Source organism: Leptidea sinapis, chromosome 40 (genome assembly GCF_905404315.1).
Source record: "Leptidea sinapis chromosome 40, ilLepSina1.1, whole genome shotgun sequence".
In the NCBI taxonomy this organism is placed as follows: domain Eukaryota; kingdom Metazoa; phylum Arthropoda; class Insecta; order Lepidoptera; family Pieridae; genus Leptidea; species Leptidea sinapis.
In genome coordinates, this window is record NC_066304.1 from 7064063 (window position 1) to 7089725 (window position 25663).

General features: G+C 35.6%; 1 protein-coding gene across 3 annotated transcripts in view; it reads left to right on the plus strand.

The window, feature by feature from the left end:
- LOC126976253 (X-linked retinitis pigmentosa GTPase regulator-interacting protein 1-like) overlaps nucleotides 1–25663 on the plus strand; it is a 52415-nt gene that overhangs the window by 9003 nt on the left and 17749 nt on the right. The window contains exons 5-19 of one of the 3 annotated variants that reach the window (XM_050824490.1): nucleotides 231–281; nucleotides 1327–1374; nucleotides 2813–2909; nucleotides 3269–3455; nucleotides 4547–4671; nucleotides 5406–5480; nucleotides 6521–6673; nucleotides 12591–12681; nucleotides 13847–13921; nucleotides 15418–15500; nucleotides 16582–17240; nucleotides 18558–18734; nucleotides 19444–19581; nucleotides 21673–21804; nucleotides 24801–24861. In XM_050824490.1, the coding sequence (XP_050680447.1) occupies nucleotides 231–281; nucleotides 1327–1374; nucleotides 2813–2909; nucleotides 3269–3455; nucleotides 4547–4671; nucleotides 5406–5480; nucleotides 6521–6673; nucleotides 12591–12593 (739 nt within the window). In that variant the 3' untranslated portion in view covers nucleotides 12594–12681; nucleotides 13847–13921; nucleotides 15418–15500; ... (3 more) ...; nucleotides 21673–21804; nucleotides 24801–24861. Of the gene's footprint in view, nucleotides 1–230; nucleotides 282–1326; nucleotides 1375–2812; nucleotides 2910–3268; nucleotides 3456–4546; nucleotides 4672–5405; nucleotides 5481–6520; nucleotides 6674–12590; nucleotides 12682–13846; nucleotides 13926–15417; nucleotides 15501–16581; nucleotides 17241–18557; nucleotides 18735–18764; nucleotides 19582–21672; nucleotides 21805–24800; nucleotides 24862–25663 lie in introns of those variants that run through there. The other 2 variants (XM_050824489.1, XM_050824491.1) reach the window with 2 other exon arrangements.

Sequence of the window (25663 nt, forward strand, 5' to 3'; positions counted from 1 at the left end):
GCATGTTTTCTGCTTACTCTTCGCCTTAACTAATAGAGGACGTTTTCATAGAAGGGCACGTTTTCTGAAATTCTGACAAAAATACGGTTAAAGTAATAGTAATTAAACAGTGTAATTACTTTTGGATTTTATTTAATTTATTTTATCGATGTATCCATTAGTGTAGAATAATATGGATTGTTGGATCTGTAAATTATTTTAGGCGTTAATAGTCTCTTTAAAATTTCCAGTATGTCTGTAATGCAGGCAGCTGCAGCGGGACGTTCGCCTGTTGTTCAACCGTAAGTACTTTTTATATGAATTCCATCAAGGCGTGGTGCCCCACAGAATGTTATCACTCACTCACTCACTCGAAGTTAACCTAGTCGATACCCTCTGACACGGTTCAAATATTTAAGTTTAATGAACACTTGAGTTTAAAAAAAAACCCCGAAACGTGCAATCGTATGATCACGGGCCTTCGTCTTGACAGAATCATGAAAATATATATTGCTTTGAATATTTTAATTTTATGAACCTCTTATAATTATATTGACGTGAAATTGTAATAAACTAATTAGATAATTTGAGTAGTGTAAACCTGAAATGGCGAAATAAAAGGTTTCGGCTACGTTACGTTATTACGTTACGAAGATAAGGTACCTTAAAGTTCGTCGTTTGGGGCTGTGCGACCAGGTTCATCCTGCGTGTTAAGGCGACACTAAATGCCAGCGACCTTGAGTGATATGAGTTCACGGCTTTCGGCCCGCCATCTATGTAACAAAGCCAATATATTCAAAATTCCTACGTGGAAAACAGTTTATATGCTTACAATCCTCGTTATTCATTACTAATCTGAATAGATATACCCACACAAAAAAGTATATCTATAAGAATAACTTTTCTGAGAGTTGTACTAAAAAAATGCGTCATGCCATGCCAAAAAACTTGTTTAACTGCAAGGAAAAGTGGTAGTTCAAAAAGGCTCTGGAGTGAAAACTATAACCAACAGCAAGCATAAGAAACCTACAAATAAGACTTAAGTACACGTGTAACAGGATTAAGTAGTGTTCATAGCTCGCAATGCTATATTTTCACCAAAAAACTTGTCTAAAAACACCTTGTTTGCATGTTTTCTGCTTACTCTTCGCCCTAAGGTAATCAACCACTGAGAAGTAGAATTCATAACTGATAACAAAAATTTGTGAAGTTCAGCGACATTTTCTGCCTTCAAGCAGTACGTAGTAGGTATCTATGTAAGTATTATTTGTGTTACGTTCGCGGCAATTGTTGGGTTTTCAACTTATCATAAAAAGCATTTAAAATACTTTAACTTAAATGTTACAGAGAGATGCCGGTAAAATTATCAGCTGAACCAAAAACCGGTGATAAACAGTAAGTATTTAATATAAAAAAACGAATCTTAACTCTAAAATAATGCTGTGTAAAGCAGAAAGAAAAATAAAAGTAGTATATTGTATATCACTGATTTTACAATTATATCTGTTAACTTTTATAATATCTATTCACTGGTATTTATACAATATAAATTAACACTGCAAAATCATTAATTTAATCCCGAACAAGACCTTTCACCTTCTCTTGGTGGAGCGTGCACAGAGGGCTGTCTTGAAGGTATGTTGTTTTAAGCCTCGCCTGTATCCCACAACAAAACTTTATGAATACTGCCAAGTTCTGACAGTCAGGCAACTCTTCATAATGGCGATTGTTATCAAACAGCAACCTTTAACAGAGTTTAGGCCAGAGTCTACTCGCCGCAATCATCTTGTGGCAGTATCTACGAAGGTATGGACATCATTTAGCCGCAGATTCGTTCTGTTTCTGGGACCGTACCTTTATAATAAGCTACACAAGGTACTATGTTTGTACGGTCTAAACATGTACAAATGTCGGTCAACTGCACACGAACGGCTCCTTTTGCAAGACTACTGTCACTCAGAGAGTCTTCTGAAGGTCTTGGATAGTTAGCACACCTATACACCGAGAACACCCTATCGTACGCATGTTTGCACATACGTTTGTTCATATATTTTTAAGTTTTCGCTATATTGTAATTTTGGTTGTTGGTGAGAAATAAAAGTTATTATTATCATTATTATTATTATTACTATTAAGACATTATGTACCCGACGCCATCCCCTCTACTCTCCTCACCCCTCTCCTCTACTCTCCTCTCACTTCACTTATTACACTAGAAACTAAGACTTATTTATAATAAATTATTTATTCTATCAATCGGACGGAAATTTACTGTTAAATATTATCCTTATACCTGTATATTATGCGGGCTATGTGAATATTGAATTAGGCGTTACTTTGCGGAAATCCATAATTATACAAATGATTTAAGTTTTCTTTAGTGTTAATTCCGCCAATATTTGTTTTTAGAACAATTCGACACGTGCTTCGCCTGTACACGAGGTATCCTCAGGACGTGTTGTCTCGCCAAAATCTGGCACGAGACTTCTCTCTGAGTAAACACTAACAAAACTTAGACACTGTGTCTTTTTCCTGCTTATTTGAACTGCCCATATAAACTTTTAGTTTAATGACATGCTTGGGGCCTAGTTATAATAAGCGTCTTTATACTTGCACATTTATCTTAGAACAGAAGCAGTTTAGTAAATCTCGTATATTGTCTTGTGCGCTAACTTCATAACAGCGTCCGACACGGTCGTTTCATGCCGTTGCCATACGGCAACGTGAGCAAACAGGAAGATATACTACTTTGAATAAAGGACTTCCATCAAACCTACCAACATAACCTATAACAGTAATTTATGTATAGTTAAATACTACTACTTTTTTTAAGGCAGGAGGAAGAAAATGACAAAATGGAGGAGTGCTATCAGAATAAATGCAGAACTCTTGTGGAGGAGTTTAAACAAAAGATCCTGAATCTAGAGCAGGTGAGATTTCATCTTACATTATTTTTTAAGATTTTTCTAAATGGCAGCCGTCAGTAAAGTAATACCTTTATTGGTAAACAACCTAATATTATAAATTGAGATTTAGTTTTATAGAAAAGTACGTATTTCTCAAAAACTCTGCAATATACAATATTGTACTCATGCTAGGTATATATAATCTTATGTAAATTTATATAGGTTCTTAATGAGTTAGGCACTTCCTAATTGCCTATATAGTATGCCCGCCCCTAACCTATGACATTGTAAATAATACCCGAGTGAAAACTCTGTTGTGGAAGCGTAAATATAGAAGATACAAAACACTACATAAATAACAATGGTTTTGTAATGTTTTACAGGAACTCATTTGGAATCAGGAACAATATACACGCACGATCCGGAACCTCGAGGAAAGCCTGGGTGAGCTCCAAGAGAAGTACACCTCCAACAGGGCTGAGAAGATGTCCAGTGAGGTGCGTCTCCAGCAACAGCAGGCCATTGCTGCTGGGCTGGCGCAGAAGCTGAAAGATGCCGAGATGCAGCAAGGTACAATCTTTCTATTGGTCAAAATGATAATGATAGTATCATTTATTTTAGGCCATAGCCCATATGGACGTAGTTATGCAGAAAGTACTCAAACCACACTTTGGTCAAAATAAGTTAAGTAGGTATGTAAAAAATGTGTTAAGTATGCCATCATACTCCTGAAGGTCGAATTTGTGAAGTGAAAACCCTATTCTTAAAATATATACGTACTGAAACTGTTTTTTTATTGGATATTTATATGGATAAGATTAAAGCTGAAACTTCTAATGCCTACAACTCAAAAGTGCCTTTGTGTGGTTTGAGTCCTTTCTGCTTAACCAGGTCCATATAATGTTACTAATATCTTATTCTAGGGTTAGTAACACATTAAATACATATTTTATTTGAACACTTTAATTTTAACAGCCAATGTCTAATTATATTTTCAAAATTATTCATTACATTTAAAACAATATGTAACTTTCGCTTATGCGGTCCATAATAGAAAAAATATTTTTTCTAATAACTAGTGTAAACATTAAGGAAGGCGGCAGGCCCATAAACATTCTAAATGCGTTGTTATATTGAACTCTTAAGATGTTCATGGCCTTACGCGTATAATTAACCCAGAGATTCCTTGAATAAAAAGACTGACAATATCAGGTCAACAGAAGCTTTTTAACATTTTTACTACACTGCTTAAATCTTCTTATAATCATATTCGATCTTACGGCTAAACTTCGCTTTTATCTCTCACGTCAACGTCGTCGCTTAGAGTACTAGTGACCACAGTACGGGAGTACTGGTAGTCAAAATGACCTAAATATTAAAATTTTTCAACTATTGCTAGTTTCTTTCCGTTAAAATAAATAGGCGGTATGTTATCCGGGCCCTTTCCGAGAGAAATATCATGACATTACTTTTCTCCTCATTGCACTGTAACCCGTGTTCGCCAAAAAAATTTTGACAGATATTTACCAGTCCTCTAAGACCCTTGATCGAGGGGCAAAGGAGCACCATGTCATCCGCGTAACTTATGTAATTGAAATGAAATCCACCAAATAAGTTATTAACTTAAGTTATTTTACAAATTAAGTTAAATAACGTTTCAGACAACATGTCCGTCCAACTGAGCCTGGAGAAGCACCGTGCCAGCGAGCTGGAGATGCGGCTCAAGGCGGCTGAGAGCTCGGCTGACGTGTCACGTGCTCTCGCCGCCCGTATGGAGACTATTAATGTGAGACTATTTTTGATTTCCGTTCTTTTCCAGTGGGAGGCTCTTTGCGCCGGATGCTGGCTAGATTATTGGTACCACAACAGCGCCTATTTCTACCGTGAAGCAGTATTGTGTAAGCAATATTGTGTTTCTGCCTGAAGGGCACCGTAGCTTGTGAAATTACTGGGCAAATGAGACTTAACATCTTATGTCTGAAGTAGACGAGCGCAGTTGTGGTGCCGCTCAGAATATTTGGTTTTTTCAAGAGTGGCACTGCATGGGCGGCAAATGTTTGTCATAAAATGAAAATATAAAAAAATATCCGATGGTAAATTTCAGTGTTTTTTCGCCGCAGTGCTCTTTTGCGTAACCGTAGTAGTTGTATATACTCTTTCGCTGTGTTGATTAGGAAAAACCGCGGAACGATGTTAATTTCATTGTCTTTGGAGAACCTCATGTAGAGAGATAAAAGTGGTAGTGGAGTTGAATGTATAAACTACCTATCGACGCGGGAAGTCGATACTGCATTATATTATAATATTTAACTGTTTTCAATTGATCAATGTCGGATATTCCTTTCGGCCTCTTGCCGTCTAACTTCATTACAACTTTGGGTGTTTGTAATACTTACGAATTGATATTAATATTCTCCTTTGTTGGAGTCGGTACTGTGTATGCTGAAAAAAATACTGCACTGTTTGGCTTTGCCTTGTTGAATATACCTAAATGATAATAAATAAAAATACTAACTTCAGAAACCGGATGTAAACAGTACCGATCTTTCGGGCGGCCAATTCGAGAGGATGTCCAACCCGGACGAGTCCTCGATGGTGGAAAGCTGTAGAATGGTTTAAATTAAATAGCGTTCTTGACTTGTATCTTTTTACAAAGTCGAAATGAAATAAACTTTAAAACGTTCGGAAATAGTAGAGCTCGTGAGAAGAACATAAATGAAACTCAACGGCCACTTTTTTCAATCAACAGAGTATTTTTACAATGGATATTATCTACAAAACAAATTAGTTTGTAAGGTACTGCATCCAATATATGAATTATATATATATTATACATGAATACGAGGGCGGTACTGAAAATTTCGGGAATCAAGGAAGTGACACAACATTACTATTTAAAAATGTATTTATTGCATTTTCGAAGTATTCTCCGCGAAATTTGACACAGAAATCATCCGGTAAACACACTGTTTTTGTGTTAAACCACTTCGAAAGTCATAATAAATCATCGCTCTAGAATTTTCTCGATTCAATTCCATTTTCTCAACGACTAAAAAAGTTTGACAAGACCTTGTGACAAGTCCGAGAATCTTTTTTTAAATAAATAAATGGTATTCGATTTTTAAAACCAAGGAGTTTTCAATCAAAAAGATTTAATATGACAGGAACAGTGGAAATATTCCATTCCCGATACTATTAGTGGAGCCTACGTATATGTTCAAATTTAAAAGCTTTTTAAATATCATATCACGTATTTTTTAGTATAAGCGGGTTAGTTTACTGGATAGGAATAATCTAAAGAAACAGTTATAATAACCATCAAAACTGGTCTCGAGACTCTACAATAGTTTTCGCTATTCTGTATTAGTGTCTAACTTATTTATGTTTCTTTCTTTAAATAATTGATTTTTAAATTTAATTTATATTAATAATATTTATATTTAGGTTGTTTTGATTTGTAGAAGCTAGACAAAAATGTTAGGCAACTGAGACTTAACATCTTACGTTTAAAAAGGAACGCAATCGAGTTGTTGCATTAAATTTTATTGTTTGGTGGTGGTATTTTGATTAATATAGGTACTAATACAGAAATTAAATTCAACCCACGAAATACATTGTTGTAAATAACTTTTCAGTACCAGTGTCCATTCCAAGTGCCAGTGCCGAACAATTCCGAATCTTCTCCTCATCAACGGCCGTCCAAGACTAGTTTGGCGAGCCCGGACAAATGCAAACAATCCTTAGACTCGGGCTACAGCGGAAACTCGTCTGCAGAATCTGAATGTAAGGTAAAATGTCAAAACAATTACTCTATTTGTGACGAAATTCTAAGCATTGATATATGCTAGACTTACAGCTTTGTTTTTTTTTCTGTCTGGTAATACATCATACTGTGAATTATGTGCGTAGGTTTATTCGTATATACTGTAGTAATATAATAATATTGACACACTATTACACAAATTATCTTGCTCCAAACTAGGCATAGCCTGTACTATGGGTACAAGACAACGATATATTTAATACAATATACATACTTGAACATACATAAATACTTATAAATATCCATGACTTGGAAAAAAAAACATTCATATTCATCATATAAATGCTTGCACCTACCGGGATTCGAACCCGGGACCTCTAGCTCAGCAGGCAGGGTCATTAACCACTGGGCTATACGGGGTCGTCGATTGGTTGGATTAACCGCGTGGATGTCGGCTCCAACGCGTGATACGCCCTGCCCATAACGTAACTCGGAGGAGTACCATTGAAATACATCAACATTCGCCAAAACTGTTCGTGTTGCCTCATTGCCTAGCCGTAGATGGTAATTTTATCGAAATAACTTTCTTCAAATTTCGTCAAGCTAAGGTTCTGTAATAAGTTGTAAAAACAGCTTGCTGGTATATCTCTCACACCTATAGTTGTTGTACCAGTGTGAGGCTGCTTTGCACAGGATGCCGGCTAGATTATGGGTATTACAACGGCGCCTATTTCTGCCGTGAAGCAGCAATTTGTAAACATTACTGCGTTACGGTCAGAAGGGCGCCGTAGCTAGTGAAATTACTGGGCAAATGAGACTTAACATCTTATGCCTCAAGGTGACGAGCGAAATTGCAGTGCCGCTCAGAATTTTTGGCTTTTTCAAGAATCCTGAGCGGTACTGAATTGTAATGGGCATGGCGTATCAATTACCATCAGCTGAACGTCCTGCTCGTCTCGTCCCTTATTTTCATAAAGTTATCGCGTGAGTTGAATACAGTCAGGGCGTTAGGTAAAGAGCGGAATCATCTCCCCCCGCTGCCCGCATGCCTCGCCTGGCGCGACTAGTGCTGTGCCGTCGTTGGCAGTTATTGTACGCTTACCGTGTTATCATCTTGTAATTAATTCTAGTAGGCTTCATAAGATACATAATAGCTTTAAGGGTAAATGTATACACTTCTATAATAAAGTCCCAGCAACTGTTCAGGCATTACCTATAAATAAATTTAAATGTTATATAAAAAAATGGCTCTGTCGTAAATCCTATTACTCCACTGCTGAATATCTAAATGATCGGACAGCCTGGGTCTAGATTGTGATTATTTTATAGCGATAGAAATGACTGTACAATATTGTATATTTTTATTGAAAAGAGCGCAAAAAAAGAGTTTCTTGCGCCGCTTCTTCTCTCTCAGAGCGCCATTTGTTTCCGAAGCGCTAGTAGTATCTAGTAGTTATTAGAAATGACATCAAAAAGAATTCTAAAGGAATCAATTTTGAGAAAATAAATGCCTTTTATCATGTTAATACTTAAGTTGCGATCCCATTAGAAAAAGGTTTTTATTCAGAGCAAAAATATGAGAATTAATCATAAAGTTACAGTGATAAACTTAAAGAATTGTTTAAATATATGGTGACACTCTGTGATGATTTCTTTTGAAAGTTTGACTTTAATAAAAAGGCGTAAGAGGCGTAAAAGTTTATAAAACATTTAAATTTATTTATAGATAATGCCTGAACAGTGGCTGGGACTTTATTGTAGAAGTGTTATTCATTTACCCTTAAAGCTAGAATGAGTAGTAGGGATTCGCCGGTTCTGCCTCCCCGGTTCTGGCTCACTTGTTCGAGATGCCTACTAAAAAAAAAAAAAAAAAAGTTTGGTGTCAAACTGGGGGTTTTGATGTATTTCCGAGCGATTGCGCTGATCCGTTTTTCGATATCTATTATAGTTTCAAAGTTAGCTTTTTAAGTTAAACAGATCTAATCAGTGGTAATTAACCTAATGATTGGTGAGCGACTCAACGTCGATTCTTTGAAAGTGATAGATGTAATTAGTAAATTACCTCTCACATTCGTTACTACGATTAAAACGACAGTTTTGTGTTGTGTTTATTATTAAGTTAACAGATGATATAAATAAAGTATATAATAAAACATCGTTGCAGATTGTATCATTTTAAAAATATTTGATGAAATCATTCAAACTCTTCTTATTAAACTTAAAGTATAGATACATTAAACAGTACTCTCAACACATGCTGCGGTAAATAAATTCTTTACTCTTGTAGTTTTGTAGGTACACTTTCTGCAATTGCTTTGTAAAAACCTCAGCTGGAATCCCTGAGTTGGACGATCATATGAATTGAAGTATTGTCCAATACCCTGCTCAGCAATGTGTTTTGCAACCCAGTGAGAGCCTGGCTTATTTTCACTATCTACATTGCTGACAATATAACAGGGCGTTACAACGTATATCGACAATCGGTTTGCTGCGTAAACATTATTTTGAATACTGAGATCAATTTTATTCAAATGATTCTGTATCTCGATTGTATTCGTATTACCTTAGAATAATGTATTTAAAAGTTATTGGATTACAACTTACAATAAAACAAAACATAATTTTAAGTACATATTTAATTTCAAAATTATAAGGCAATATAGTAGTAAGTTTAACTAAAACGAATACACACCCTTACAAACAATCAATTCAAACAAAAAATCAATCAAACGATCAAACATAAACATAACTGCGGTAATCTACTGAAATATTATGATTTTTATCAATTTTATTGTACAAGAGCTTACTCAAAACGAACTTTGATTTATGAAATATGTAACTTGAGTTAAGTGATAAAGCTCTTTGTCATTTTCTTAATGTAACAAATTTTGAGATAAATAAAATACACTTTAGTTTCTGTGATTACTTCCTTTCACTTTACAAAATCCCAACTAAATAGGTTTATTGAAGAACAATTTAGTTTTTCGTAATTGAACTGCAACCAAATTTTCATTTTAAAATAGATAAACTATGGAATTCTATCTTGGCAATTAAATCTTGTACAATTTTACATTTAATCTTTTTTCAATATTGTCCATTGTTCTTTATACATTGAGTTATTCATTAATTTATAAAAAATCTTCGAAATCAGATGTAGGTAGCTTGTTTATGCATGCTTGTATTTAAATCTATGTAATATTTTAACCATGAGCTTTGTTTGAATTTTAAAATTCTATGAATATTTTGTTTTTTTCTTTTTTTTAATTTTGAAATTGTTCTTCCTTTATTATTCAATTACAAAAAGCTGTTCATTAACTGTGACGTTTTAAAAGTAATATATAATTGCATTACGTTATTTTTATATAGGTTACTTGTAAGATGATTTGAATAATATCTTTTCCGTTGTTCATGCATTAAATTCTATTGAAAAAGTAATTGATATTATTCCACAAACGTAAGAAAAATACAAGGCATTCACAAAAACTATAAAAATAAATAATCGTAAAATTCAACTGACATGTTGATTCGTTTAAATTTTTTCCATTCAGTTTAGACAAACTTGTCAAATATTTGAAGGAAGAACAATTTCAAAATTTAAGACTAAATTTTCCAAATAAAAATATTTTTTTACGTCTTAGAAAAAAAGAATTGATCCATTTGAATTTATAACACCATACGATTGCTTAAAACTTTCAGAACTCCATGATCGTGATATATTTTACAATACATTTACCGACACACATATTTCCGATGAAGATTATAAGTTAGAAAATACAGATTTATATCTTAAAATCAATGTTTCACTTTAAACAAAATATGTATTTGAAAATTTCCCAGCTCTATGTTTACAGACATAATATGGTCTAGATCCAGCACATTATTATACAGCGCTTGGGTTAAGTTGGGGTGCTATGTTAAAATGCACAAAAATTAAATTAGAATTACTTTAGGGCTTTGAACAAATAGCTTTTATTGGATCGGGTATTTGAGACTGTATATCTCAATGTAGGAATCGTTATGAAAAAGCGAATTTAAACAATTAAGTATTGGTTACAATATTATAAAAAGAAACCCTGAAATATTTGCATGTCTCTCAAGACGAAACATGTGCCTACTCTTAAATATGTAACGACTTTACTTGTGAATATTTCTGGCAAATAAAGAACTTTGACTTTGACTATGCGAGAACAGGACAAAGAAAAACGAAAGTCGTTTATAACTTATTTTGATGCTTATAACCTTTACGGATGGGCTATATCTCCATTCCTTCCTACAGAAGGTTTTGAATGGGTAGATGTTCCTACAAATTTTGATGTTCCGGATGATTTTGAATTTGGTTTTATTTTGGAAGTAGACCAAGAATATTCAATTGAACTGCATGATTTACATTCTGACCTATCCTTATGCCCCGAGAATATAAAATGTAAGTATTGATGATACAAAAAGCATAAAATTTGTTCCAAACCTTCGTAATAAAAATACATATGTCATTTACTTTAGAAATTTAAAGCAATGTCTCACACACACACACCCACAGAAAAAAAACAAAATATTCATAGAATTTTAAAATTCAAACAAAGCTCATGGTTAAAATATTACATAGATTTAAATACAAGCATGCATAAACAAGCTACCTACATCTGATTTCGAAGATTTTTTATAAATTAATGAATAACTCAATGTATAAAGAACAATGGACAATATTGAAAAAAGATTAAATGTAAAATTGTACAAGATTTAATTGCCAAGATAGAATTCCATAGTTTATCTATTTTAAAATGAAAATTTGGTTGCAGTTCAATTACGAAAAACTAAATTGTTCTTCAATAAACCTATTTAGTTGGGATTTTGTAAAGTGAAAGGAAGTAATCACAGAAACTAAAAAGTATTTTATTTATCTCAAAATTTGTTACATTAAGAAAATGACAAAGAGCTTTATCACTTAACTCAAGTTACATATTTCATAAATCAAAGTTCGTTTTGAGTAAGCTCTTGTACAATAAAATTGATAAAAATCATAATATTTCAGTAGATTACCGCAGTTATGTTTATGTTTGATCGTTTGATTGATTTTTTGTTTGAATTGATTGTTTGTAAGGGTGTGTATTCGTTTTAGTTAAACTTACTACTATATTGCCTTATAATTTTGAAATTAAATATGTACTTAAAATTATGTTTTGTTTTATTGTAAGTTGTAATCCAATAACTTTTAAATACATTATTCTAAGGTAATACGAATACAATCGAGATACAGAATCATTTGAATAAAATTGATCTCAGTATTCAAAATAATGTTTACGCAGCAAACCGATTGTCGATATACGTTGTAACGCCCTGTTATATTGTCAGCAATGTAGATAGTGAAAATAAGCCAGGCTCTCACTGGGTTGCAAAACACATTGCTGAGCAGGGTATTGGACAATACTTCAATTCATATGATCGTCCAACTCAGGGATTCCAGCTGAGGTTTTTACAAAGCAATTGCAGAAAGTGTACCTACAAAACTACAAGAGTAAAGAATTTATTTACCGCAGCATGTGTTGAGAGTACTGTTTAATGTATCTATACTTTAAGTTTAATAAGAAGAGTTTGAATGATTTCATCAAATATTTTTAAAATGATACAATCTGCAACGATGTTTTATTATATACTTTATTTATATCATCTGTTAACTTAATAATAAACACAACACAAAACTGTCGTTTTAATCGTAGTAACGAATGTGAAAGGTAATTTACTAATTACATCTATCACTTTCAAAGAATCGACATTGAGTCGCTCACCAATCATTAGGTTAATTACCACTGATTAGTAATGAGTATTGATCTGTTTAACTTAAAAAGCTAACTTTGAAACTATAAGAGATATCGAAAAACGGATCAGCGCAATCGCTCGGAAATACATCAAAACCCCCAGTTTGACACCAAACTTTTTTTTTTTAGTAGACATCTCGAACAAGTGAGCCAGAATCGAGGAGCCAGAACCGGCGAATCCCCACTACTGTGAGCCAGAACCGGCGAATCCCTACTACTAGTATGTATCTTATGAAGCCTACTAGAATTAGTTACAAGCAATCCCTTATTTCTAGTGTTATAATAAGAAGGGAATCTAAATGTAAGCATGTACGGCCTTACAAATAAACTTGGTTTAAGTTATATATAACAGAATAAACCAAGAATATGCAAAATGTTGACTATATAGCTGACAACACTGTCAATACAATGATAATTCTGAATGTCAGGCTGTCTTGCAAATAAACGCGGGAAACATTATACGTCTGAATAAATAAATTAATGCAAAATGTATATTTGTATACATGTTGCATATTCTTAGTTTGTTCTCAGGTATAACTTTATACCAATGTAATTTGTAAGGCTGGTAAGATATGAGAAACTCGAAAGATACTTTACATGAGTGTCTTGGTAATAAGTTCTTTAGTTCAACTACAACATGTTGCTACTTATTGTTCTGGTCTGGTGCGGTCCGACTGTCCACAAATAATATGACTATACTTTTAACTCTCCTTTGCAACTTTAACCCGGGAGGTGCCAATCAGACGTCCGACGTCTGCTATTAAAACTACCGTTGAGTGCCAAACCAGACGTCGTACGTCTGCTTGGCACACAACGGTAGCAGATATTTTTTCGTTAAATATACACAGAGTAAGACAAGCTACACGATATACCACAAGAAAGGTAATTTAACAGACTATAAAAGTACGAATATTCAATTTTAAAACTTTATCTGTTTTGCATGACAGCCCTACTTTAAACGAAATTTGTTTAAATTACGCAGTATCTATTGTTTATGTAATCTAACAAAGCGCTAGTTTGTTTAATAACAAAAGCGTTCGTTTTTATAAACAAGCCGAAACACTTCAAAAGCAATAAATTTTATTGTAACACGAGCCCGTTGAAATTGGCGTCGGTAACGCGGGGCGGCTTAGGACGGGCAGTGCGCCACGCGCTTTGTGGCAGCTTAGCCAGTGACGGGTTAACAGAAGTATTAGTCAATTTACAATTTGAAACTAGTGCCAATTAGGAACAAAAAGTTCATCAAGTAAGAAAGTATTCAAAGATTTTATTATGATTAAAGAAATCCTTAATATATTCTACTATTATAACGAATGTATCTTCGTGTATTTTACTTAATAACTAACGACAAACAAAAAATAAACAAGTGTTTCCAATTGTTGCAGCAAAGGAAGCAAACTATTGTCTTGAACAAGATAGCGGACCTCCAAACGCAGTTGGACGAGTTGAAACAGACGTTTGTAAGTAAGCAACACTCCCCCTGTCTCCAATATTGAAACAGAATTTTGGTGAAGTGATCATTTATGTGCTCCTGTTAATATAAACACTACAAGATAACACGACCTACTAAACACTTACCCCCTTATTCATAATGGTCCGCTAACTTTTAACAGCCGCTAAGGAGTGTTTTTTCTCATTCTGACTTAGGTCAATAGAAGAAGACAGAGTGAGAATTAGCAATGCTTTAAGTTAGCAGAATATTATGAATAAGGGGGTTAATAATAACAACATTTTATTGCTCACCAAGCGTGTAAGCGGGGCGTGATTCTCCGGGCACATTTGATTAAAGATAAGATTAGTATGTGTGACGTCAGTCACTTTTGAATATGTGCCGTTCCTTTAATATGATGTGTTCAGGCAACTTTCTTGTACGTATATCCAAATTGGAATGAGCTTCCTTGCGCGGTGTTATTTCTAAAACGATACTATAAAAAAACCTTCAAAAAAAGCGCGTACCATCTTTAAAAGCCGGCAACGTCCTTGTCTTCTTGACTTCTCTTATTTTGCAAGGGAGTGTAGATGCTAGTAATCACTTACCATTAGGTAACGCTTTTTTGTTCTAACTACCATAAAAAAATGTTATTATATTAATTTGTATTTGTCAGATTGTGTTAAAAAACCAAAAATAAATTATGGAAGATAGACGACGATAACCTAAGCTTTTGCTTGAGTTATCTAAAATGTTTTTAAACAATATAGAAATAAACAGAAATGATTAAAAACCAAATTGTGTGTGTGTGTGTAGTATCTAAAATTTTATTTATTATAATTTCATAACTACTGCTTGTCTGAGCTGTAACAATATTGCTGATGTTGTTGATTACTGTTTGTCTTTTAATAGGCAATATGACTTCTTAAATCAAATCAAATGAAACGCGCTGATCTTTTGATTTCGTCGATTTGATTTGCTAAATATATATATGTGTATTTGCAGATGTTAATAGCCAAAGCATATTAATTTAATCTACAATTAAGGCGAAGAGTAAGCAGAAAACACGCAAACATGGGGTTTTTAGACAAGTTTTGTGGTGAAAGTATAGCATTTCGAGCTATGAACACTACATAATCCTGTTACACATATCCTTAAGTCTTATTTGTAGGTTACTAATGCTTGCTGTTGGTTATAGTTAGCACTGCCGAGCCTTTTTGAACTACCACTTTTCTTTGAAGTTAAACAAGTTTTTTGGCATGGCGCATTTTTTGGTACTTCTCTCAGAAAAATTATTCTTATAGCTTGTACTTTTTGTGTAGGTTCATTTATTCAGATTAGTAGTGAATAACGAGAATTGTAAGCATATAAACTGTTTTCCACCCAAGAATTTTGAAAATATTGGCTTTGTTACATAGATGGCGGGCCGGCAGCCGTGAACTCATATTGCTCAAGGTCGCTGGCATTTAGTGTGGCCTTAAGATAAAGTTACAATAATTTTCATATTACTTTATTATCTTGCAACAGGGTGAAAGAATGGACCATAGTGACACTGTAGCAAATAGTGATATCCAACAAGAGTCAAGGAGGCAGAAAAGTATCACACCTTGGTATGTATAACTTTATCCCTATTTTACTTTACATAGGTATTTCACGTAGTATCCAGATTTTGCAATTACCTCCAATATTCAAATGAGTGAATTTTAACCCTCTGTAGACTATAAGTAACTACTTACAAACTCAAATTCTGTCCTTTAAATTACACTGTGTTAGTATGTTTGTTAGTCTAAATCTTACGAGTACAGACTCTACTGACTACGCACTAATGAAATATATAGTGTTCGACACTGAAAATTTTTTTAGTTATGGTGAAAAATAAATGTTAATATAAGGACTTTACGAAGACTAAAGTCAGATTGATGAAATGCCTTGTGTTTCCAATCTTTCTCTTTGGAGCCGAAACTTGGTCTCTGAGACTGCAGGACCGCTGTAAAATCGATGCATTAGAGATGTGGTGCTGGAGACGCCTCCTAAAGATCCCGTGGACGGCATTTCACACTAATGTATCCATCCTCAAAGAGCTTCGTATTAAAGACAAACTATCGTCAATTGTGCAACTAAGAATACTGAAGTTCTTTGGTCACGTCTCTAGAAATGAGAACTCGATGGAGAGACTGGTAGTTCAGGGCCAGGTGGAAGGCAAGAGATCACGCGGTCGATCGCCAACCCGCTGGATAGACGCCATCACAAAGGCTAATGAGTACACCATAGTCCAGTGTACTCGCAACGCCTCTAACCGCCAGAAATGGAAGCACATCGCCAGGAGATCTACCCTCAGAAAGGATGTTGACCCACCGAACACTCCACCATGTACCTCGTCAGCGCAACCACGACCACTCTGACAAGAGTGTCCGACTAAGAAGAAGATAAGGACTTTAAAATTGAAAATTCCCGGTCGGGGCACTACATACCTACTGCTATAAACTCTCAACTTAACTTATGATTTTTTTGTTATTAAGTTTAGTGTATATTATTATTGTTGTCAATTATTTAAGATAAACGATTTTTTCTTTGAAAAATATTTAAGTATTTGGCTTATACATTAAAAAATAACAGTAGCTTAGCTCTCTTCATTGCCAACATTACTAATAGTTTTATTTAATGAATCATATTATTTATTTTTTAATATAGTGCACCATCGACGTCAAGAGCTGCAACACAATCAAAGGTTTATTTTCCACCAGAGCAAGATGATTTCATAAAATTACCCGAGAAAGCTCCAACTAAACCAAACATACCTGCCAGAACAAGCCAAATACTTACAGACGCTGATACCAAATTGAGCAAATTGAGTAAAGATAAAGCTGACAGTGAGATTTCCTCTGATGTCAAACAACCCACAATAAGTGGCGATCTCTTCGATGATAGTTCTATGGAGTTAGAAAGAAATTCAGGTAAATATGACGATGTTGAAGGTAAAGTGAAAGGAATAAGGAGAAAGATGTCAAACAGCCTTTTACTTGTTACTGATGAACTAACTTATAAAGAATCGAAATCACAAATAACATGTAACGATGATTTCAAGGAAAACATCACTAAAGTAAACGGTAGAACTGTCAATGAAACTTTAGACATGAATAGTGATGCTTCAAAGTCTAGACAAGGGGAGTCATTTTCAAAACCAACTTCTGTTAAGGTGGTAGAATGTAAACATATCGCAGTACAGAGCAACGATTTGGGAGTTACTAAGTATGTGTCAACTGGTGTTGATCCGATCCCGATCGGCGACGAAAATGTTGAATCACCGAAGAAAGACACTGAGACAGTACAAGGGAGTGGGAGTCGTTTAGGTGAGTCGATTTTATTCCGATCTTTTTCATTGTTTACTGTAATTTCACATTTATGTAAGCTACCATTTGGTAAATATTGTTTTATGGAAGAGGAGGACGAACTAGCCTACGAGTCCCCTGATATTAAGTGATCACCTCCACCCACTTTCTTCTGCAATATCAAAGCCATAATAGTAGCGTATCCAGCCTTTTAGGAAGGTGTACGCTTTTTCTAAATTACTCATGAAATATTTTCTTCTAAGCCCCGCTCGAGGAAGCTTGTTACGTTCAGTTCCTTGTAAACCGCATTGTGGAAGAACGCCACATATTCAGGCGGCGCTTATTTCTGCCGTGAAGCAGTAATGTGTAAACATTGTTTGTTTCGGTCTGAAGGGCGCCGTAGCTAGTGAAATTTCTGGTCAAATGAAACTTAACATCTTATGTCGTTACCATCAGCTGAACGTCCTGCTCGTCTCTTCCCTTATTTTCATAAAAAAAATACAGATGTTAGGATGATGTCTAAGTTTCGATTTCGTATTCGATGGAAAGATCATCAAATAGCTCTATGAAATACGGCGATAAATACGATAAAGATACACAATAAACGATGTCTCTACGCAACGCCACGTGATCGAACTGATCTCAGATTTTAAAGTTTACAAAATGTAAAGGCCGTTGCAGTCTTTTCAACTTATAAATTTTTAAAAATGTTCATGTTCGTAATTTAAAAAAAATTGGCACCAAGAGATTTACATGCTGACCGTCAATAGCTGATTTAGATATGTTATAATTAGGACTTTAGACACAAGGAAAAATCACGCTTTGGAAATGTAAAAAATATTTTTAATATGGATAGTTCTTTTTATAGCGATATAAAGCCCAATGAAAGTTTTAGTGAACAGACTGATCCGTTATAGAACACTACGCACACGAGTGTTTAGTTTTTTTAAGTAATTTATTTTATTTATTTTTTTGTATAACAAACATACTGTTACAAAGCTCGACCAATTCTATCATATATGTGTAATAATAATATTGTATTGTAATCGGTACTTTCGAATCGAAAATTTTTCAAGTATACTTGCAAAATTTGTGGAAATCAGTTTTTATACAAAACTTCATAATCAGACTTACAAAATACTAGTGTATAGACAGACTAAGCGTGCAAGAGAGATATAATAACGGAGCAATAAGTAACTTATACAGTACTGTAACGGATTTTATTGACAAGTCGTAAACAGTCACTCACGATCTAAGTCATCATAATACGTACACTCGAAGCTAAGCTAGTATAAAGCGTATAAAACATACCTAATCTTGAACGTCGAACGGGAACAGAGGCAAGAGACATATGCGAGCATTCGGTGCGGGTGTGTACGTGCCAGACGATGCCTCGTCGCGACGCGCCCGTGTTCCGAACGTGTAGCGGGACGCTCCGGTTCAGCTCGCCGCTCGACACCAAGTTCCGCCAGTGCGCCTGCGGAATACCACGTGCTATCAACTTCGATAATAGAGGTATTTGGGAGACCTGGGGTACTATATTTGGAAAACCATACCCTATATTAAGAATTTGTAATTTTTTTTGATATCGTCAATTAAACCAGAACCACAATTCTTAACAAATAAAAATTTCAATTGATTTAAATCTTGGGAGTTTAAATCAGGCTGCTTTGCACAGGATGCCGACTAGTTTGTGGGTACCACAACGGCGTCTATTTCTGCCGTGAAGCAGTAAGGTGTAAGCATTGCTGTGTTTCGGTCTGAGGGGCGCCGTAGCTAGTGAAATTACTCGGTAAATGAGACTAAACATCTTATAACATCTTATGTCTCAAGATGACAAGCGCAATTGTATTGCAGCTCAGAATTTTTGTGTTTTTCAAGAATCCTGAGCGGCACTACATTGTAATGAACGTCCTGCTCGTTTCGGCACCTATTTTCAAAAAACAAATCTAAGTACATAATAACAACAAATTTTATCACATGTCTCACGTATAATTGACAGTATTTTCACCATCAAAGAATCAACTAGACGATGTCCATGCATCTAATACTTACTGCATTGTCTTTTTTTCTCCACGATTTTATAAAGTACGAGACATGTTGTTCGTGCACGTGTTGATCTCAATTGATCTCGTCTCTCCACCAAATGATTATGTTAGTCGTGTAATTGTTGTTACAATCTGCTGGTCTTGTACGTGAGCTTCTCATTATGTTTAAACAACAGAAAATCAATCGACGGCTGGAGAGCTGCTCTCCAATAAGACGCCACTTTCCTCCATCTCGCCGAATGCAGAGACTGGTTCGCCGGATAATACTGAGAGGGAAATTTTCTCGTATCCTGACCTACCCTCAGAGAGAGATGGTAAGGCATTATTATAACTATCATGGTAAATGATATTTCTCAAATTCAATATTTTAAAAACAATAAAAGCGTTTCTTGACGTACTTCACTTCTCTTACCGCCGTTAGTTCCCATGACTCGCATCGCAGTCTCTACTTAACGTTAACCTATAGTAAATATATCGGCAAGAATGTTGAGTGGAGACATTGTATTCTCGTAGTTTACAAATGACATGCGCACGTCGATCGTACTCAGCGTATGATCAATGCAAACGCAACATAAATCAATCTTTATGCCGCTGTCCCACCGGTGCGCATACTGGGCACGAGCACGTGGCGCAATTTAACTGCGTGAATTAATTTGTTTTCACGTTCCACTGCAGCACAAACTATTATTTATTTATACTATTAATCATTTACAGAAAGAATCTTAAAAGCTAACATAATCCCGCAAAACTGTTTGGACAGTTTGTCTGCAGGGTCAAGTCTCTTGCACTCTCTCTCTTTATCACACACACACACACATACCCTCTATCCCTCTCATGCATACACACACACACACATTTACCTCTATCCTTTGAGTTTTAGAGCTTTTTAGTCACTGTGTAAAAGTGAAATCCTGGTGACCAGTAATATAAGTATTTTATTACCTACCACAGGCACCAGCGATCCACGAGCAAAACTTTTGTATCCCCTGTATTTTTTAAACTTTATTTATGTTGTAATTTTGGTTGTTGGTGAGAAATAAAAGGAATATGAAGCGACTACTTTGTACTACTACAACGTAGATCACCACCGCGACGCATGGAGAGGCTTTGCACATGCCACTGCAATTCATGCTTGATGTGTATACCGCATGCATAGCGTGCATGACTTTGACAGCGTTGAGCTATGTCAGCGCTTATTTGAGCATGCCACGCATGTGTCAATGACGTCAATTGATGCTTAGCGTGTCCGTAGACTGCAGTGGACATAATCACATACTTATATTTTCTTGTAAATCGAAGCTTAACACACGTGCGCCACAGTGGGACAGCGGTATTAGCGTCAAGGTTCAATACACCACCGCTTTCGACGGGAAGGTTCATCTTTTAAATTAGAATTTTCCGACCACAGGCACTCGTCAGCTTAACGTGGGTCATTGGTTCTTCAATTAGATTTAGCCATTGTTTTTCAGTTCTCTTAAGCACAGTTAGACCGAGATTTTTGAACTCTATAGTTTCACAGGACACGCCCCTTTGCTGTATGCTTAAAACACCCTTGGCGCCCCCTACATTCGATTACGCTGGAGAAGCTATTTTCCCATGCCAGCCATAAAGTCCCTTGCATTCCGATAGGTGTAAACATGTATATATATATATATTTATGTATGTATATCGTCGTCAGGCAAGCATTGTATACTGTGCCTAACATCCCTAATTTAAGGCTTGATAATTTGTGTGAAGGGGTGTAAATCATTATAGATACAGGTGAAGCTAATATAAAGCATCACTACATATTATAAAACAAAGACCTCCGCCGCGTCTGTCTGTTTGTCTGTTCGTCGTAAACTCAAAAACTATTACCCCGTTTTTCATGCTGTTTTCACCAATGGCAGCATGGGTCTTGAGGTAGGTTTGAAAAATATTTGATTGGAGTGTCGGAAAAAAACAAGCAGTCTGGATACCTAAACAGAATAAATAATGTATGGTGGAATTGTGTATCCTTATATAGGTCTACAAAAAGGCGATGGCGTATAACTATCTCTTGACAATTATAAAGAGGCCATATAAAAGCTGTTTACACAAATACAATATTAATGCTTATCGTTTTATTAGTACATATTATAAAATTTAGTTATTGCACATTTCGAATGGCTTTCGGCTACATTATTACCGAATACTTACATCATTTTGTTTCTATCGATAGATCAGTGTCTGTCGAATCCGCTAATCCTACTAACATCTTCCCTTTCTTGGAGTGGAATGTCGCTATGCCAACTTAATGGCTGACAGGCTTGCTTTGCATGTTTCAGTATGACAACTCTCTCTGTTAAAGATTATTCTCATATTAAACATTTTATTGCGATAAAACCAACAAGGACAACTACTAGTAGTATATAATGTGAATTCAGGTCGGTCCCCGGAAAGCCGCGTGTCGCCAGGCCAGGTGATGGACGATGACCGCAACACAATGAACGGGTACACGCCTTCTTCCACCGCCGACTACGGCTCGCTCAGCGAGGGCGAGCTACCTGTCAACGCGCGTAAGTACCACTTAAGGCGAAGGGTGCGTAGAAAACACGCAAACAAGGTGTTTTTAAACAAGTTTTGTGCTGAAAATATAGCATATGGAGCTATGAACGTTACTTAATCCTGTTACACATACCCTTAAGTCTTATTTGTAGGTTGCTAATGCTTGCTGTTGGTTATAGTTAACACTCCAGAGCATTTTTGAAGTACCACTTCTCTTAAACAAGTTAAACAAATTTTTTGGCATGGCATGACGCATTTGTTGAGTACTACTCTCAGAAAAGTTATTCTTATAGGTTGTAGTTTTATGTGTAGGTACATTTATTCGTATTAGTAATGAATAATGAGGATTGTAAGCATATAAACTGTTTGCACCTGTTAAAATGTTACGTTTTCCACGCAATATTATTGAATATATTGGCGTGTTACATAGATGGCGGGTCGGCAGCCGTGAACACATCGCTCAAGGTGGCTGCCATTTAGTGTCGCCTTAACTTTATCTCTTTCACGAGTTTGTTTTTAATAATAATAATTCAAACTAGGCATAGCATGTACTATGGGTACAAAGACAATGATGTACACACATCAAAAAAGTCTAAGCAACATGCATGATATTACATATTTACCATTTATATTAATTAACTTCTGAGTCTTTATTTACTCAAAGTGCATAGGTATGTAAACTTTTTTGTTATTGATGACACACTGGCTGGTTGTAAAAAAAAATTCAATTGTGTTTTGTTTTCTTCATTAAATTTAATGAAAGGAAATTTATTTCAATTTAAGTGCGTTTTTATTGCTACTATGTTGCAAGCGAGAAGTAATCTATCTCAGGTATCTCGGCATTTTGGCATTCATAGAAGTGTTATTTGTCGTCTTTGGCAGCGCTACAATAATACAAGGAAACCCGCTGAAAAGCATTCAGGCCGCAAAAGGATTACAACCACTCGGTAAGACCGGTACATACAACTGACTGCAAGACGCCAGCCGATGTTAGCCGCTCGAGAGATAAGTTTGAGGCTACAAAATTCAAGTGGTGTTGATGTAAGTCCCCAAACTGTGCGAAATCGACTGCACGAGTACGGCCTATGAGTTCGACGCCCAATTAGGTGCCCAGCGATACGTCACGGGAAACGCGCTCGTCGAAATGAATGGTGTAGAGAACGCAGAACATGGACCCAGGAACAATGGAATAAAATTATGTTTTCCGATGAGTCGCGATTCGGGTTAGGCCTGATACAAGAAGGGTGCTAGTGTACCGTCGGCCCGGAAATACTGAAAGGCTCAGGTGCATTCAGGAAGTTCATCCATACAGCGGCTCAACAGTTCAACTCAACAACTCAACAACATGGTATGGGCGGGTATTATGAAGAACAGGTTGTGAGAACCAAACTGAGCTCGTTTTTGTAAATGGAAACATGAACGCTGAAAATTACGTTGAGGATATTCTCAGACCTTATGTCCATCCATTTGCAGAAACCTTTGGCTCCGATTTTACGTTAATGCATGACAATGCGCGTTCACATACAAGTCGGTGAACCAATCAATACTTGGCAACGGTGAACGTCCGGGTATTGCCCTGGCCTGCACAATTGCCAGACCTCAACCCCATCGAGGACGCATGGGACATGCTCCAGAGACGTGTTTTGAAGGACTTGGACGGAGTGACAACAACCCAACAGCTGAAGGATTTGCTACAATTCCATTGGTAGCGAATACCGCAAGATGACATAAACAGTCTTATTAATTCAATGAATAATCGTTGCCGACAAATTCTGAATAGCAGAGGAGGCCTTTGTATTAAATTATCCTATTCTATAACAATAAATTCATTTTCTTTAGAAATTTCATTTTGTTAAAACATTTTTAGTTGCTTATGTACCTTAGTTTCTGCACTATGTTCTAATATTGTTAATTTCTGTTGATTCATTTCAGACCCTAAAAATAATATTTTAAAAATAATATACAACATTATTATGTGAAAAACCATCCTAAAATTTTAATTAGTACATGTTGCTCAGACTTTTTTGATGCGTGTATTTAATACACATAATACTTACTTAATATACATAAATACATATAAACATCCAGACTCGGAACTGTTTCAACTGAAACACCACCTTCGCACGACACGCTACAAGTTAGGATATCATCCACGTATTACAAAGCTGTGGAATGAACTTCCTTGTGCGGTGTTTTCGGGACGATACGACATGGGTACCTTCAAAAAAGCGCTTACACCTTCCTAAAAGGCCGGCAATGCTCCTGTGATTCCTCCTCTGGTGTTGCAAGAGAATGTGAGCGGCGGTGATCACTTAACACCAGGTGACCCGTACGCTCGTTTGTCCTCCTTTTTCCATAAAAAAAACTATGGGTACAAAGACCACGATGTATTTAATACACATAATACTTTATTAAACATACATATAAACATCCAGACTCAGAAATAAACATCCATATTCATCATATAAAAATAAAATAAAAATCATTTAATTCAGACCATTATAAATCCATATATTGTTAGTAGAGTAATACGTAAAACTATGTTAGTAAAATTAAAAATTAGTAAAATTATTAAAATGAACATTATATTTGATTTATAACCATCAGGATATTGTTAGTACTCGCACGTATCCTACGCATCAGTGAGGCTGTCCGTTTGCGGATGATTGATGAAAAGTCATGCACGTGTGCGTCCGCAAACATACCTGATGCGCTACAGTACCGCGGGAGCCCCAACAACATATATATAAATGTTCGCACCTACCGGGATTCAAACCCGGGACCTTTAGCTCAGCAGCCAGGGTCACTAACCACTGGATTTATATGGGTCGTCAGTTCCAATAGTTCCAGAAAAGTAGATAATATTATCTCAACACCAAGTCGTCCCAAGGGGCTCGGGCAAAGGGACCGTAAGTTCCGGAAAAATTTGATTATTATATGAATGAATATTATCGGTTACTGTGGTGGTTGTCGGTGTATTTTTTTTTATTTTTTTTATTCCTTATAGGTAGAAGACGCTCAGTTGGAGAAACGCAGTTTTCCGATAAAACTACTTCGTCTATTAACAGGTAATATTTTACAAAATTGTTTATGTTGTTACTCAACAAAGAGCTAGCTTGTTTCAAAACAGAAGCGACATAAGTTTTATAAACAGAACCCAAACAGTTTATAGAAATGAGCCAAGATGTCATGTGATGACTTCAGAACCACGTGGCACACGCGCCATTTTTTTTCCTAGGCGCTTGGCCACTTGAGCGGCTATGCTATAGTAACTTCTAACACCTAAACCTTTGTACATTTTCAACATATATATCATGCATCGAATTTGTTATCCCAACAAACTCTACTTAACCGAGTAGTAGGCATAATAAGCTATATTTGTCGTTGGTGTTAATATTATACGAGCTTGGAAAATTCGCTACAGTGCCTATTTAAAATTTGTAACCAAAATTTTTGAACGATGCGGGACCCGAACCCGCATCTGCTCGGGTTACGTCCGAGCGCTCTTCCAACTGAGCATTTAATTAATTAATCCCAGAAGTGGGGGTTTTCCCTTTAAAAATAACAAATTATTTAGTGTCTATTACATTATAGAATATATTACGAGTTCTGTTAATATATTTAAAAAAATGATGTTGACTTCTATAAAAAGGAGTTTTATGGATAGATAGAGAATGTCTTCTTACGGCCATTTTCAATAACCTATCTATCCATAGTTTAACTTGAGGTAGACAAATCTATCCTTTTGCGTTTACTTACATTTAAAAAATCTATTGATAGATATTATATGCATTGGACTATAACTATATTGGACATAGCTATGGATATATAAGATCTTGTCACTAAACGGTGATAGCAATATATCCGTAA